Here is a 16085-nt window from a genome sequence, read left to right on the forward strand (position 1 = left end):
ACAATTGAAGCAAGACTTCACTACTCCTGTACTCAAATCCGCCTGCAATGAAGGCCAACATACCATTTTCCTTCTTAATTCCTTGCTGCACCGGCATGTTAGCTTTCAGTGACATACTGACAAGGACACCCAGGTCCCTTTGTACATCTATACTTTCTAATCTCTTACGCTGCACATCTATTCCTCCTACCAAAGTGGATATTTCCACATTATACTCCATCTGCCACATTCTTGTCCACTTGCCAAGTCTGTTCAAATCCCCTTGAAGCCACTTTGCATCTTCATCACAACACATATTCCCACCTAGTTTTGTGTCATCCGCAAACTTGTAAATATTACATTTGGTCCCCACATCCAAATCATTGATATATATTGTAAACAGCTGGTGCCCAAGCACTGATACCTGCGGTACCCCAATAGTCACAGCCTGCCAATGCGAGAATGACCCATTTATTCCTACATTCTGCCTTCTGCCTCTGAACCAATCCTTAATCCATGCCAGTACAGTGCCACCTAGCCCATGTGCTTTAATTTTGCAAACCAACTTCCTGTGGGGGACGTTATCAGAAGCCTTCTGAAAATCCAAGTATACCACATCCACCAACTTCCCTTTATCAATTCTATTAGTAAAATAGAATCATAGAATGATTAGAGAACAGAAAGAGGCCACTTGGCCCATCGTGTCTGTGCCAGCTGAAAAACGGTCCACCTATTCTCATCCCACCTTCCAGCATTTGATCTGTAGCCCTGCAGCTTATGGCACTTGAGGTGCATATCCAGACTCCTTTTGAATGAGTTGAGGGTCTCTACCTCAACTACCCTTTCAGGCAGTGAGTTCCAGACCACCACCACCCTCTGGGTGAAAAAGGTTTTCCTCATCTCCCCTCTAATTTTTCTACCAATCACTTTAAATCTATGCCCCCTTGTCACTGACCTCTCTGCTAAGGTGAATAGATCCTTCACCTCCACTCACAATTTTGTACATTTCAATCAGATTTCCCCTCAGCCTTCTCTGTTCCAAGAACAACCCCAGTCTATCCAATCTTTCCTCAAAGCTGCATTGTTCCAGTTTTGGCAACATCCTCATCAATCCCCTCTGTACCCTCTCTGGTGCAATTACATCCTTTCTGTAATGAGGTGACCAGAACTGCACACAGTACTCAAGTTGCGGCCTAACCAATGAGTTATACAGTTCCAGCAGAACCTCCCTGCTCGTGCATTCTATACCTCGGCTAATATAGGAAAGGATTCCATATGCCTTCTTAACCACCTTAACAACCTGTCCTGCTACCTTCAGGGATCTGTGGACATTCACTCCAAGGTCCCTCACTTCCTCTCCAGTTTTCAGTATTTTCCCATTAATCATGTATTCCTTTGCCTTGTTTGACCTCCCCAAATGCATCACCTCACATTTCTCCAAGCTGAATTCCATTTGCCACTTTTCTGCCCATCTGACCAGACCATCAATATCTTCCTGCAGCCTACAGCTATCCTCCTCGCTATCTACCACACGGCCAATCTTTGTGTCATCCGCAAACTTCCTGATCATGCCCCCTACATTTATATCCAAATTGTTAATATACACCACAAAAAGCAGGGGACCCAGTACTGACCCCTGCGGAACGCCACTGGAAACAGCCCTCCAGTCGCTAAAACAGCCGTCAACAATTACTCTTTGTTTCCTGCCACTGAGCCACTTTTGTATCCACCTTGCTGCATTTCCCTGGATTCCATGGGATTTTATTTTCAACCAGTCTGCAATGTGGGATCTTGTCAAAAGCCTTGCTAACATCCATGTAGACCACATCAACTGCACTACCCTCATCTATCGTCCTTGTTACTTCTTCAAAAAACTCGATCAAGTTGGTCAAACAAGATCTTCCCTTAACAAATTCATGCTGACTATCCTTGATTAACCTGTGCCTTTCTAAGTGACAGTTTATCCTGCCTCTCAGAACAGATTCAAATAATTTGCCCACTACTGAGGTTAGACTGACTGGCCTGTAATTATTCAGTCGATCCTTCGCTCCCTTTTGAAACAGAGGTACGACATTAGCAATTCTCCAATCTTCTGGCACCATACCCGTATCCAGTGAGGACTGGAAAATGATGGTCAGACCCTCTGATATTACATACGAACATACGAATTAGGAGCAGGAGTAGGCCACTCGACCCTTCGAGCCTGCTCCGCCATTCAATAAGTTCATTAAGAACTGATTACTCCACGTTTACACCTACCCCCAATAACCTTTCACCCCCATGCTTATCAAGAGTCTATCTACCTCTGCCTTAAAAATATTCAAAGACTCCGTTTCCACCGCCTTTTGAGGAACAGAATTCCAAAGACTCACGACCCTCTGAGAGAAACAATTTCTCCACATCTCTGTCTTACATGGGCGACCACTTACTTTTAAACAGTGACCCCTAATTCTAGATTCTCCCACAAGGGGAAACATCCTTTCCACATCCACCCTGTCAAGACCCCTCAGGATCTTAAATGTTTCAATCAAATCACCTCTTTCTCTTCTAAATTCCAGCAGATACAAGCCTAGCCTGTCCAATCTTTCCTCGTAAGACAGCCTGCCCATTCCAGGTATTAGTCCAGTTAACCTTCTCTGTACTGCCTGTGTTCTCGCACCTACACTGTTTGGGATCTTCTTCTCATTGTTGCTCTCACATGCGTTCAAGTCTTCAAAAGAAGGAATTTTCCTCCTCACAAGATCAGATGGCAGTTTGTTCAACCTTGCTTGTCTTAGAGCAAAGACCAAAGTACGGAAAGTCCTCATCAGGGAACTCCTCTTTGCTGACGATGCTGCATTAACATCTCACACTGAAGAGTGTCTGCAGAGACTCATCGACAGGATTGCGGCTGCCTGCAATGAATTTGGCCGAACCATCAGCCTCAAGAAAACGAACATCATGGGACAGGACGTCAGAAATGCTCCATCCATAAATATCGGCGACCACACTCTGGAAGTGGTTCAAGAGTTCACCTACCTAGGCTCAACTATCACCAGTAACCTGTCTCTCGGGAAAGGCATCTGCTGCTATGTCCAGACTGGCCAAGAGGGTGTGGGTTAATGGCGCACTGACACGGAACACAAAAGTCCGAGTGTATCAAGCCTGTGTCCTCAGTACCTTGCTCTACAGCAGCGAGGCCTGGACAACGTATGTCAGCCAAAAGTGATGTCTAAATTCATTCCAACTTCGCTGTCTCCGGAGAATCCTTGGCATCAGGTGGCAGGACCGTATCTCCAACACAGAAGTCCTCGAGGCGGCCAACATCCCCAGCATATACACCCTACTGAGTCAGTGGCGCTTGAGATGGCTTCGCCATGTGAGCCGCATGGAAGATGGCAGGATCCCCAAGGACACATTGTACAGTGAGCTCATCACTGGTATCAGACCCACTGGCTGCCCATGTCTCCGCTTTAAAGATGTCTGCAAACGTGATATGAAGTCCTGTGACATTGACCACAAGTTGTGGGAGTCAGTTTCCAGTGATCGCCAGAGCTGGCGGACAGCCATAAAAGCTAGGCTAAAGAGTGACGAGTCGAAGAGACTTAGCAGTTAGCAGGAAAAAAGACAGACGTGCAAGGGGAGAGCCAACTGTGTAACAGTCCTGACAACCAATTTTATCTGCAGCGCCTGTGGAAGAGACTGTCACTCTAGAATTGGCCGTTATAGCCACTCCAGGTGCTGCTTCACAAACCACTGACCATCTCTAGGTGCTTACCTGGAACCTTCACCGAATCTAGGGAATTTTGGAAAATTAAAAACAACGCATCAACTATCTCACTAGCTACTTCTTTTAACACCTTAGGATGAAGTCCATTAGGACCCGGGGCCTTGTCAGCCCGCAGCTCCAACAATTTGTTCAGTACCACTTCCCTGGTGATTGTAATTTTCTTGAGTTCCTCCCTCCCTTCCATTTCCTAACTTACAGCTAATATTGGGATATTACTTGTATCCTCAATAGTGAGGACCGATGCAAAATATCTGTTCAATTCATCTGCCATCTCCTTATTATCCATTATTAATTCCCCAGACTCATTTTCTGGACCAACGCTCACCTTGTTACTCTTTTCTTTTTTAAATAACTAATGAGACTCTTACTATCTGTCTTTATATTTCTAGCTAGCTTTCTCTTGTACTCTAATTTTACCTTCTTTATCAATCTTTTAGTCATTCTTTGCTCTTTTTTATATTTTGTCCAATCTTCTGACCCGCTTCCCATCTTTGCACAATTATCGGCTTTTTCTTTAAGTTTGATACTATCTTTTAGTTAACCACAATGGCGGGTCCCACCTTTGGAATTTTTCTTTCCCGTTGAAATGTATCTATTCTGTGTATTCTGAAATATCCCCTTAAATGTCTGCCACTGCATCTCTACTGACCTAACCCTTAACCTAATTTGTCAGTTTACTTTAGCTAGTTCTAATTTCACGCCCTCATAATTGCCCTTATTTAAGTTTAAAATACTAGTCCTGGACTCACTCTTCTCTCCCTCAAACTGAATGTAAAATTCAATCATATTATGATCGCCACTACCAAGGGGCACCTTAACAATGAGGTCATTAATTAATCCTATCTCGTTGCACAATACCAGGTCTAGTATAGCCTGCTCTCTGGTTGGTTGCAGAATGTATTGTTCCAAGAAATTATCCCGAAAACATTCTATGTACTCGTCATTTAGGCTATCTCTGCCCATCTGATTTTTCCAGTCTATATATAGGTTAAAATCCCCATAATTATCGCTGTACTTTTCTGACAAGCTGCCATTATTTCTTCCTTTATAGCGTAGTTAATGGTAGGTGGCCTGTACACCAGTCCCACAAGTGACTTCTTGCCTTTATGATTTCTTATCTTTACCCAAACTGATTCCAAATCTGCTTTCCTGAATAAAAGCAAAATACTGCGGATGCTGGAAATCTGAAATAAAAACAAGAAATGCTGGAAATACTCAGCAGGTCTGGCAGCATCTGTGGAGAGAGAAGCAGAGTTAACGTTTCAGGTCAGTGACCCTGAAGGGGAAACGTTAACTCTGCTTCTCTCTCCACAGATGCTGCCAGACCTGCTGAGTATTTCCAGCATTTCTTGTTTTTATTTCTGCTTTCCTGAACCTAGGTCATCCCTCTCTATTGCGCACATACCATCATTAATTAACAGAGCTACCCCTCCACCTTTTCTTAGCTTCCACTCCTTCCTAAATGTCATGTACCCTTCAATATTCTGGTCCCAATCTATGTCGTCCTGTAGCCATGTTTGCAAGTTCTCCCTGTGTCTGCGTGGGATTCCTCCGGGTGCTCCGGTTTCCTCCCACATGCCAAAGACTTACAGGTTGATAGGTAAATTGGCCATTAGAAATTGCCCCCAGTATAGGTAGGTGGTAGGGAAAATATAGGGACAGGTGGGGATGTGGTAGGAATATGGGATTAGTGTAGGATTAGTATAAATGGGTGGTTGATGGTCGGCACAGACTCGGTGGGCCGAAGGGCCTGTTTCAGTGCTGTATCTCTAAAACTAAAACTAAAAACATGTCTCTGTAATGGCTATCAGATTGTACTGATTTATTTCCATTGCGCTCTCAGTTCATCTGTTTTGTTTCGAATGTTATGTGCATTCAGATACAGAGCCTTTAGTTTTGTCCTTTTATTATTTTTGTAACCTCTAGCCTTATCTGTTGATTTACTCTTAGATTTGTAAACTCTGTCCCTTCCTGTCATGGTCTGTTTATCATTTCCCACATTAATACCTTTCTCTCTTGCCTTGTCTCTACTCTTTGAATTACCATATCTTCCCAAATTTGATCCCTTGCCCCCACAAGTAGAGAGTTTAAAAGTCTCTCTACTTCCCCAGTTATGCGGCTCGCTAGAATACCGTCCCTAGCACGTTTCAGGTGTAGACCGTCCACCACTTTTCCCAGTACTGGTGCCAGTGCCCCATGAACCGGAACCCACTCCTACCACACCAGACTTTGAGCCACGCATTAATTTCTCTAATCTTACTTGCCCTACTCCAATTTACACGTGGCTCAGGTAATAATCCAGAGATTATTACAATTGAGATTCTGTTCTTAATTTGGTGCTTAGTTCCTTATACTGACTATGCAGAACCTCTTTCCTTGTCCTGCCTATGTCATTGGTACCTACATGGACCACGACGACTGGATCCTCCCCCTCCCACTGTAAGTTCCTCTCCAGCCCTGAGCAGATGTCATGAACTCTGGCACCGGGCAGGTAACACAGCCGTCTGGACTCACGTTCTTTGCTGCAGAGAACAGTGTCAATCCCCTAACGATACTGTCCCCTATGACCACTACATTCCTTTTTTCTCCCTCCACTTGAATGGCTTCCTGTATCATGGTGCCATGGTCAGGTTGCTCATCCACCCTGCAGCCCCCACTCTCATTCAAACAAGCTGAAAGAACCTCAAACCTGTTGGACAATCGTAAAGGCTGCGGCTCCTGCCCTCTGGATCCCCTTACCTGCCTCAGCTGCAGCCACACTCTCCTATCCTTGACCACTGACCAAATCAGAAGACCCTATCCTAAGGGGTTTGACCGCCTCCTTGTACAAAATGTCCAGGTCACTTTCCCCCTCCTCGATGTGTCACAGTGTCTGCATCTCGGCCTCCAGTTCAGTGACTCTGAGCCGAAGTTCTTCGAGCTGCAAAAACGTAACGCAGACATGTTTGCCCTGCATCACACTGGCATCCAGGAGCTCCCATATGTTGCAGCCGTGACACATCAATTGTCCTGCCATCCTTCAAGTGTTTTAATTAACTACTTAATTATTTTATTCAATTATTTATTTTTTTTCGTTCCTTTATATATTTTATTAAACTTACATTTACTCTTTGCAGTCCCTCTCCCCGCCTCCCCCCCATAGCTTTACATATCATTCCTGCCCTCTCCCTCCACAAAATATTTACCTTGAGTATCTGACCTTTCCCCCCCAAAGTTCAGAAACTTTTACCTTTACCCCTTCCCATCACCCCCTCAACCAATCAGATAAGTTTTTTCCCTCTTCCCCCCATTTCCAGATTGAACTACTTACCTCTCCCACCTCCCCAGCAGTGCCCTGGATTGGATCTCTGACGGAGATCGGATGGCGTGGGAGTGCCAGCCACCGACTGTAATATTGGATTGGGACGACCGGCGTGACGAGGTGAGTAATTATTCTTTCATTTACATCACTTAACATATTTAAATGGATGTCCCGTCACTGAGCGGTGGCGGGGGGGGGGGGGGGGTGCCAGCCTCGCTGCTGCCAGTAATATGGGGCGGAGCCTTCCTGGTGTCGAGGCCTGTGGCAGGCCTCTCCTGGAGGCATTTTCCAGGCCCCCCCACCACGAACCCTGACATTGGGGGATCGGTAAAATTCAGCCCATGATTTTACATCTAAAGAGACAGAGCAATTGCAAAGCTTGGTTGGTCAGTTCAACTCATGTGCAATCAGACTAGATCAGATGCTAGTTTTGATGTGTTGGAGTTAAGTACTACAAACAAACACCTGAAGTAGAGAATGTTTGAAGTGTATATAAAGCATTATATTAGCAGCAGCGGTGAGGCCTCGGTGCGGCCACTGCGCCACTTGGCAGCGGGGCTTTCATTAAAATATTAAAATGAAGATAATTAAAATTCAAATTAACTTACATGCCGACGGCGGCTGTCCAACGCCGATTTTACGGCCAACCAGCCGCAACTCGCACGCCTTTGGAACTCCGTATGGAGTTCTGAGGCGAGACACTGGTGGGGAGAGGGGAGGAATAAAGTTATCAGGGCGTGGGGGGGTGGGGGGGGGGGCAGCAGGCAAAACTACTCCTATTGGGTGTGGGGATGGTGGGAAGGGGTTGAGGGTCAAAGATACTGAAGGTCGGTGGGGTGAAAGTTTGTAATTTTACAAATTTGTTTTTCGGGGATATGTGTTATTTTATTAATTGATAACTCAGTGCGGTGGGGGGGGGTGGGTGCGGTTGGAAAGGGGATAGAAAGTTTTTCTGACCTTTTATTTCTGGCAGCCGTCACCTTCAAAAATTTGATAGTATCTGAAGGGCTTGAAGCCCTTCAAAAATGCAGTGGCGCCAGGTGCCGTTGCTGGGGAAGCGGCGGCCATCCCCTCTATGTCATCGGGGGCTGCCTCTCCACCTCCTTCATTTAAATGAGACTCTGTGTGTAATATTGCAGGGGCTCTGCGGCAGTACGTACGTGTCAGAAGGCCGCTGACTTCACAGCGCACCGTCACGGAGCTCGGCACGCTGATAAAATTCAGCCCAAAAAGTGTACAGGGGCACAGGGGCCTGGGGGATCATTAGGTGTACATTTTGAAGGCGGCAGAACATTTTGAAGGAATAGTTAGCAAAGGATATGGGATCTTGGGCTTCATAAAGACAGTTGCAAAAAGTACAAAAGCAGGGAATGTCTGCTGAACCTAAATAATGTCTGGTTCGACCACAACTAGAGTATTGCAGCCAGTTCTGGTCACCACAGTTTAGGAAGGATGTGAGGGTCCTTGAGCGGGTGCAGAGGAGATTTACCAGAATGGTTCCTGTGATGGGGGATTTTAGTTACAAGGTATTCTTAGAGAAGCTGGGTTTGTTCTTATAGCAGCAGAGATTGCGGTGAGATTTATTAGAGGTATACAAGATTAAGATAGGTTTAGAAAAGGTAGACAAAGAAAAGCTGTTCCCATTAGCTGATGGTACAAGGACTAGGGAACACAGATTTAAGGTTTTGGGCAAGAGATGCACAGGGAATGTGAGGAAGAACTTGTTTTATGCAGTGAGTGTAATGACCTTGCTGCCTACAGGGGTGGTAAGCGGAGAAGATGAATGATTTCAAAAGGAAATTGGATGGGCACTTGAATGAAATAAATTTTCAGGGCTAGAGATAGAGCGGGGGAATGAGACGGACTGGATTGCTCTACAGAGGGCTGGCACAGACTCGCTGGGCCAATTGGCCTCATTCTGTGCCATGATGACTCTATGTCTGGAATTTTATGCCCCCCAAAACAGGCAGCTGAGCCCTCAGAAAGCCCACCTGACGAAACTAGGCGGCCTAGTTCAGCAGAGAGGGACTAAACGCAGAAGAGCAATAGTTATAGGTGACTCTATAGTCAGGGGCACGGATAGGCGCTTCTGTGGACGTGAAAGAGACTCCAGGATGGTATGTTGCCTCCCTGGTGCCAGGGTCAAGGATGTCTCTGAACGGGCAGGGGGCATTCTGAAGGGGGAGGGTGAACAGCCAGAGGTTGTGTTACACATCGGTACCAACGACATAGGCAGGAAGAGTGATGAGGTCCTGCAGGGGGAGTTCAGGGAATTAGGTAGAAAGTTAAAAAACAGGACCTCCAGGGTTGTAATCACAGGATTACTCCCTGTGCCACGTGCCAGTGAGGCTAGAAATAGGAAGATAGTACAGCTAAACATGTGGCTGAACAGCTGGTGTAGGAGGGAGGGTTTCAGATATCTGGATCATTGGGATCTCTTCCGGGAGAAGTGGGACCTGTACAAGAAGGACGGGTTGCATCTAAACTGGAGGGGCACAAATATCCTTCTGCGAGGCTTGCTAGCGTCACTCGGGAGGATTTAAACTAGTGTGGCAGGGGGGTGGGAACCAGAGCAGTAGGTCAGCAGGTGAAATAACTGAGGGGGAATGAGTGAATAAGGCCAGTAAGAGTGAGAGGAAGAGCAGGCAGGGAGATGTTGCTGAGCACAGCGGGACTGGTGGTCTGAATTGCATTTGTTTCAATGCAAGAAGTATAACAGGTATGGCAGATGCACTTAGAGCTTGGATTAGTACTTGGAACTATGATGTTGTTGCTATTACAGAGACTTGGTTGAGGGAAGGACAGGATTGGCAACCAAACGTTCCGGGATTTAGAAGCTTCAAGCGGGATAGAGGGGGATGTAAAAGGGGTGGGGGAGTTGCATTGCTGGTTAAGGAGAATATCACAGCTGTACTGCAGGAGGACACCGTGGAGGGGTCATGCAGCGAGGCAATATGGGTGGAGCTCAGGAATAGGAAGGGTGCAGTCACAGTGTTGAGGGTTTACTACAGGCCTCCCAACAGCCAGCGGGAGGTAGAGGAGCAGGCATGTAGACAGAATTTGGAAAGATGTGAAGGCAACAGGGTTGTAGTGGTGGGTGATTTTAACTTCCCCTATATTGACTGGGACTCACTTAGTGCTAGGGGCTTGGATGGGGCAGAATTTGTAAGGAGCATCCAGGAGGGCTTCTTGAAACAATATGTAAATAGTCCAACTAGGGAAGGGGCCGTACTGAACCTGGTATTGGGGAATGAGCCCGGCCAGGTGGTGGAAGTCTCAGTCGGGGTGCATTTCGGGAACAGTGACCATAATTCGTACGTTTTAAGGTACTTGTGGATAAGGTGCTAATTTGGGGGAAGGCTAATTATAACAATATTAAGCAGGAACTGAAAAATTTAGATTGGGGGCAGCTGTTTGAGGGTAAATCAACATCTGACATGAAGCAGTCTTTCAGATGTCAGTTGATTAGAATGTTCCTGTGAGGATGAAGGATAGGTTTGGCACGTTTCAGGAACCTTGGATAACGAGGGATATTGTGAGCCTAGTCAAAAAGAAAAAGGAAGCATTCAGAAGGGCTAGAAGGCTGGGGACAGATGAAGACCTTGAGGAATATAAAGAAAGTAGGAAGAAACTGAAGCAAGGAGTCAAGAGGGCTAAAAGGGGTCATGAAAGGTCATTGGCAAACAGGATTAAGGAGAATCCCAAGGCTTTTTATACGTATATAAAGAGCAAGAGGGTAGCCAGGGAAAGGGTTGGCCCACTCAAGGACAGAGGAGGGAATCTATGCGTGGAGCCAGAGGAAATTGACGAGGTACTAAATGAGTACTTTGCATCAGTATTCACCAAAGAGAAAGACTTGGTGGATGATGAGTCTAGGGAAGGGAGTGTAGATAGTCTGGGTCATGTCGTTATCAAAAAGGAGGTGTTGGGCGTCATGAAAAACATTAAGGTAGATAAGTCCCCAGGGCCTGATGTGATCTACCCCAGAATAGTGAGGGAGGCCAGGGAGGAAATTGCTGGGGCTTTGACAGAAATCATGCATCCTCATTGGCTACAGGTGAGGTCCCAGAGGACTGGAGAATAGCCAATGTTGTTCCTTTGTTTAAGAAGGGTAGCAAGGATAATCCAGGAAATTATAGGCCGGTGAGCTTTACGTCAGTGGTAGGGAAATTATCGGAGAGGATTCTTCGGGACAGGATTTACTCCCATTTGGAAACAAATGAACTTATTCACGAGAGGCAGCATGGTTTTGTGAAGGGGAGGTCATGTCTCACTAACTTGATAGAATTTTTTGAGGAAGTGACGAAGATGATTGATGAAGGAACAGCAGTGGATGTTGTCTATATGGACTTCAGTAAAGTCTTTAACAAGATCCCTCAAGGCAGACTCGTACAATAGGTGAAGTCACACAGGATCAGAGGTGAGCTGGCAAGATGGATACAGAACTGGCTCGGTCATAGAAGACAAAGGGTAGCAGTGGAAGGGTGCTTTTCTGAATGGAGGGCTGTGACTAGTGGTGTACCACAGGGATCAGTGCTGGGACCTTTGCTGTTTGTAGTATATGTAAATGATTTGGAGGAAAATGTAGCTGGTCAGATTAGTAAGTTTGCGGACAACACAAAGGTCGGTGGAGTTGCGGATAGTGATGAGGATTGTCAGAGGATACAGCAGGATCTTGGATCGGTTGCAGACTTGGGTGGAGAAATGGTAGATGGAGTTTAATCCGGACAAATGTGAGGTAATGCATTTTGGAAGGTCTAATACAGTTGGGAAGTATACAGTAAATGGCAGAAACCTTAGGAGTATTGACAGGCAGAGAGATCTGGGCGTACAGGTCCACAGATCACTGAAAGTGGCAACGCAGGTGGATAAGGTAGTCACGAATGAATACGGCATGCTTGCCTTCATCGGTTGGGGCATAGAGTATAAAAATTGGCAAGTCATGCTGCAGCTGTACAGAACCTTAGTTCGGCCACACTTGGAATATTGCATACAATTCTGTTCGCCACACTACCAGAAGGATGTGGAGGCTTTGGAGTGGGTACAGAAGAGGTTTACCAGGATGTTGCCTGGTCTGGAGGGTATTAGCTATGAGGAGAGGTTGGATAAGCTCGGATTGTTCTCACTGGAACGCCGGAGGTGGAGGGGCGACATGATAGAAGTTTACAAAGTTATGAGCGGCATGGATAGAGTGGATAGTCAGAAGGTTTTTCCCAGGGTGGAAGAGTCAGTTACTAGGGGACATAGGTTAAAGGTGCGAGGGGCAAAGTTTAGAGGGGATGTGCGAGGCAAGTTTTTTACACAGAGGGTGGTGAGTGCCTGGAACTTGCTGCCGGGGGAGGTGGTGGAAGCAGGTACGATAGCGACGTTTAAGAGGCATCTTGACAAATACATGAATAGGTTGGGAATAGAGGGATATGGTCTGGATCCCCAGGCCTGGCGGAGATGGGCTCGCCACCGACCTTTTGGCTGGTGTATGGACCCCCACACCCCCACCGCCCAATGAAAAACTCAGGCCTATATCTCTATAAGTTGCTCATCATCCTGACTTGGGACTATATTGCCGTTCTTTCACTGTTGCTGGATCAAAAACCTGGAACTCCCTTCTTAATAGCACTGTGGGTGTACATATATGACATGGACTGCAACAGTTCGAGAAGGCGGCTCAATACCGCCCTCTCAAGGGCAATTAAGGATGGGCAATAAGTGCTGGCCTTGCCAGGGACGCCCATATCCAAGAATGAATAAAAAGAAAGCCATAAGGATTGCACGTACCATCTGTTTTTTCCAGTTCTCTCCATACTGCTTCACCATTTCCTTCTTTACAGTTTGGTTTCGATGCAGCATGCAAAATCGTTTCTTTTTTCTGCTGGAATCCATCAAATCGTCCTCAATCTATATGAAGGAATCGATATTCAAAAGAAAAGGAAGAATCTGATTCTGCTCTCTGCTCAGGATGTGCATCATTTTAAACATTTGTCTAATATTTACTCACCGATATGTTCATAGCTTCATCAGTAAAACCTTGCTCCCTGAAACAGAAAATCAGAGTATATCAATGTCAGGGAATTAATAATGCGTCTGACAGATTGGCTGTGGCTCAGTGGGAGCACTCTTGCCTGAGTCAGAAAGTGTGGGTTCAAATCCCACTCCAGAGAATTGAGCACAGCACTGAGAAAGGTCTGTACTGCCAGATGTGTCGTCCTTCAGATGAGATGTTAAACCCCATCCTCATCTGCCCTCTCAGGTGGATGCAAAAGATCTGATGGCAATATTGGAAGATGAGCAGGGGAGATATTCCCAGTGTTCTGGCTAATATTAATATTAATCCTCGAAAGCGACGTTTAAGAGGCATCTTGACAAATACATGAATAGGATGGGAATAGAGGGATATGGTCCCCGGAAGTGCAGAAGGTTTTAGTTTCGACAGGCATCAAGATCAGCGCAGGCTTGGAGGGCCGAATGGCCTGTTCCTGTGCTGTACTGTTCTTTGTTTAATCGTCATCACAAAAACAGATTATCTGGTCATTATTTCATTACTGTTTGTGGACAAATTCAGTGTTACATTTCCTAAATTATATCAGTGACTATAATTAAAAAATGCTTCATTGAGACATTCCGAGGTCATGAAAAGCACTACAGAAATTCTAGACTTTTTTTTCTTCCAATCCTCCTTAAATATGGGAGCAGTGACAAAGGACTGGAGGATTGCAAATGTTGCATCTCTGTTTAAAAAGGAGGGATGAATGCAGGAACTACAAACTATCAGCCTAAAGACAGTGGTGGTGAAATTTTACAATCAACGACAGTTGTTACAGGTGTTAGCAGTAAACAAGCTTCCTGTTAGTGGCAGTTGCTCAGTTAGTTAATTAGGTGGCTAGTTAGAACTGGTAATTACTGTCAGCATAGACTGACTCAAGTCTTTAAGGAGGCTTTTATTAACGTACTGAGTAATTTGCAGAGTCCAGTTCTGTGGAGTGCTGCTTCTACAGATTAGGAAACACAGAGAATTTGGTGCAGAGAGGGAATAAATGCTGTCCTGATTTTTAAAAAAACAAGGAGGGGTCTGAGAGAGGGAGTGGGAGACAGTAGGATCTGAAGACTGAGGTTGTGAGGCATCAAAATTGATAGTTTAAACAAGATTCAAACTAGATTCTAAGTGAGGGAATAAGAGATTTTTTTAATCATGGATGGCCGCTGAGACTTGTTTCTTGCAATTCCTGCACCATGCAGAAACTTCAGGACACTTGGGAGGAATTTTATCCTGGTGGTGGGGTCCCGATGTCCAGAGAAAATGACGCCGAGGTCCCCATATTGTCTCTTATCTGGAAGGTCCACGAAATTTAGTGCCAATCAGGGACTTAAGTGGACAGCGGCGGGCCTGCCATGGGATCAAGGACTCCAATGCCGGAAGTCCCATCCTTGCAGAGCTGCCGGCCAATCAGAGGCCTGAAGCTACAGTGCCAGCACAGGTGGCTGCTGATGGAAGCACACTCACCGGACGCCGTGGAGCGTCACTGGATCCAGGCCTCAGGTAGGTCAGGGCAGGAGGGGGTCTCACGGGATGGAGGTTGCGGGGGGGTTGGGGGGATCGGCAGCAAGGGCGGCCCTCAGCAGGGGCTCATTCAGGCACTGTGCCTTTTAGCGAGGGACCCTCCCACCACCATTGCCAGAGCTGGGAGGCAGCCCATGCGGATTTTCGTGTCATGTTTCCCGTGCAGTGACAGGGACACTTGCCGCACGACTAATTGCGGCTGCAGTGGGAAGAGGCCCTTAATTTGGGATTAACTGTCCAGCTAAGTACCTCAATTGGCGGCTTTCCCACCCCGGACTAATTTTGGCGGAGGCAGGATGGTGGCACGGCCTACCCAATTTTATGCTCTCCCTGCCTCGAAACCCGCCGCGGAGGAGAGCGTAAAATTCCCCCCTTTATCTTTCTTGGGGGACCAAATGTGTAGGAAGAGTTTCCAGCTGCTTGTGCTCGAGCTCAGGGTTTCCGAGCTAGACGGGCAGCTGGAGTCACTGCGGAGCATCAGGCAGGCTGTAAGTTTCCTGGATCATATACTCAGGAGGTGGCCACCCACAGGCAGAAAGTTCAGGATAGTGGAGATCATAAGAGTAGGAAGAGGCAGGAAGTCTTTGGGTTGTGTGCCACTCTCAAACCAGTACTCAGCATTGAAGACTGCTGGGAGTGATGACACCTTGAAGGAATGCAGTCCAGACTATGGTACCAATGGGTACTGCATAGGAGGGAACAGCAAAGTGTAGAAATGCAGTCATTATAGGAGATTACATAGGCGGACCGACAGGTACATCTGTAACTACCGTGATGAGTCCCACATGGCATGTTGCCTCCATGGTACCAGGGTAAAGGACATCATGGAGAGGGTGCAGAATATTCTGCAGGGGGAAGAGAGTGAGCCAGAAGTTGTGGTACATGTTGGTACAGATGATACAGAGTGGCAGCTATTGAGGTCCTATGGCCAGAAACTAAGGAGCCTGGGAGGAAGTTAAAGAGTAGGACCTCAAAGGTAATAATCTCTGGATTACTCCAAGTGCAACAAGCCAGCAAGGGAAAAATAGGAAGAGAGGTAGGATCAATGCTTGGCTTGAGGCATTTTTATTACCCTTTTTTGCTTTATAAAGTGGCCTTTATACCCCAGGCCCCTTTTATTTTGCTGAGGGGGCCTTTATTCCCCAGTACCCTTTTATGACGAGCGAGCCTTTATACCCCAGGCCCCCTCAGATGCTTGGGGCATCAGGCCCAGTTCTGCGGCGGAAGGCACCTATTCAAAAGGGACATGCTGTACCTCAACAGGACTGGGACCAATGTTCTTATGGAAAGGTTCATTAGTATGGTTGGGGAGGGTTTAAACTATATTGAAAGGAGAAAAGAGGAACAAGGTGTATAAAGGACTAACAGTGTTGGACAGTACTAGAGAAGGAAGTAGTACCATATTAGATGGGAACTGATTAGGAAGGACTACAAGGAATAGAAAGACAGGTTTACAGTGCATTCACTGGAACGACGCAGGT

At 46.4% G+C, this 16085-nt stretch overlaps 1 protein-coding gene across 2 annotated transcripts in view; it reads right to left on the minus strand.

The window, feature by feature from the left end:
• Nucleotides 1-16085, minus strand: part of LOC137347064 (nuclear GTPase SLIP-GC-like) — a 351039-nt gene that overhangs the window by 175718 nt on the left and 159236 nt on the right. For both annotated transcript variants that reach the window (XM_068011077.1, XM_068011078.1), the window contains exons 10-11: nucleotides 13045-13081; nucleotides 12825-12944 (exon numbers count right to left, since the gene is read on the minus strand). In XM_068011077.1, coding sequence (XP_067867178.1) covers nucleotides 12825-12944; nucleotides 13045-13081 — 157 coding nt within the window. The remainder of the gene's footprint in view (nucleotides 1-12824; nucleotides 12945-13044; nucleotides 13082-16085) is intronic.

This window comes from Heterodontus francisci, chromosome 31 (genome assembly GCF_036365525.1).
Source record: "Heterodontus francisci isolate sHetFra1 chromosome 31, sHetFra1.hap1, whole genome shotgun sequence".
NCBI classification, from domain to species: domain Eukaryota; kingdom Metazoa; phylum Chordata; class Chondrichthyes; order Heterodontiformes; family Heterodontidae; genus Heterodontus; species Heterodontus francisci.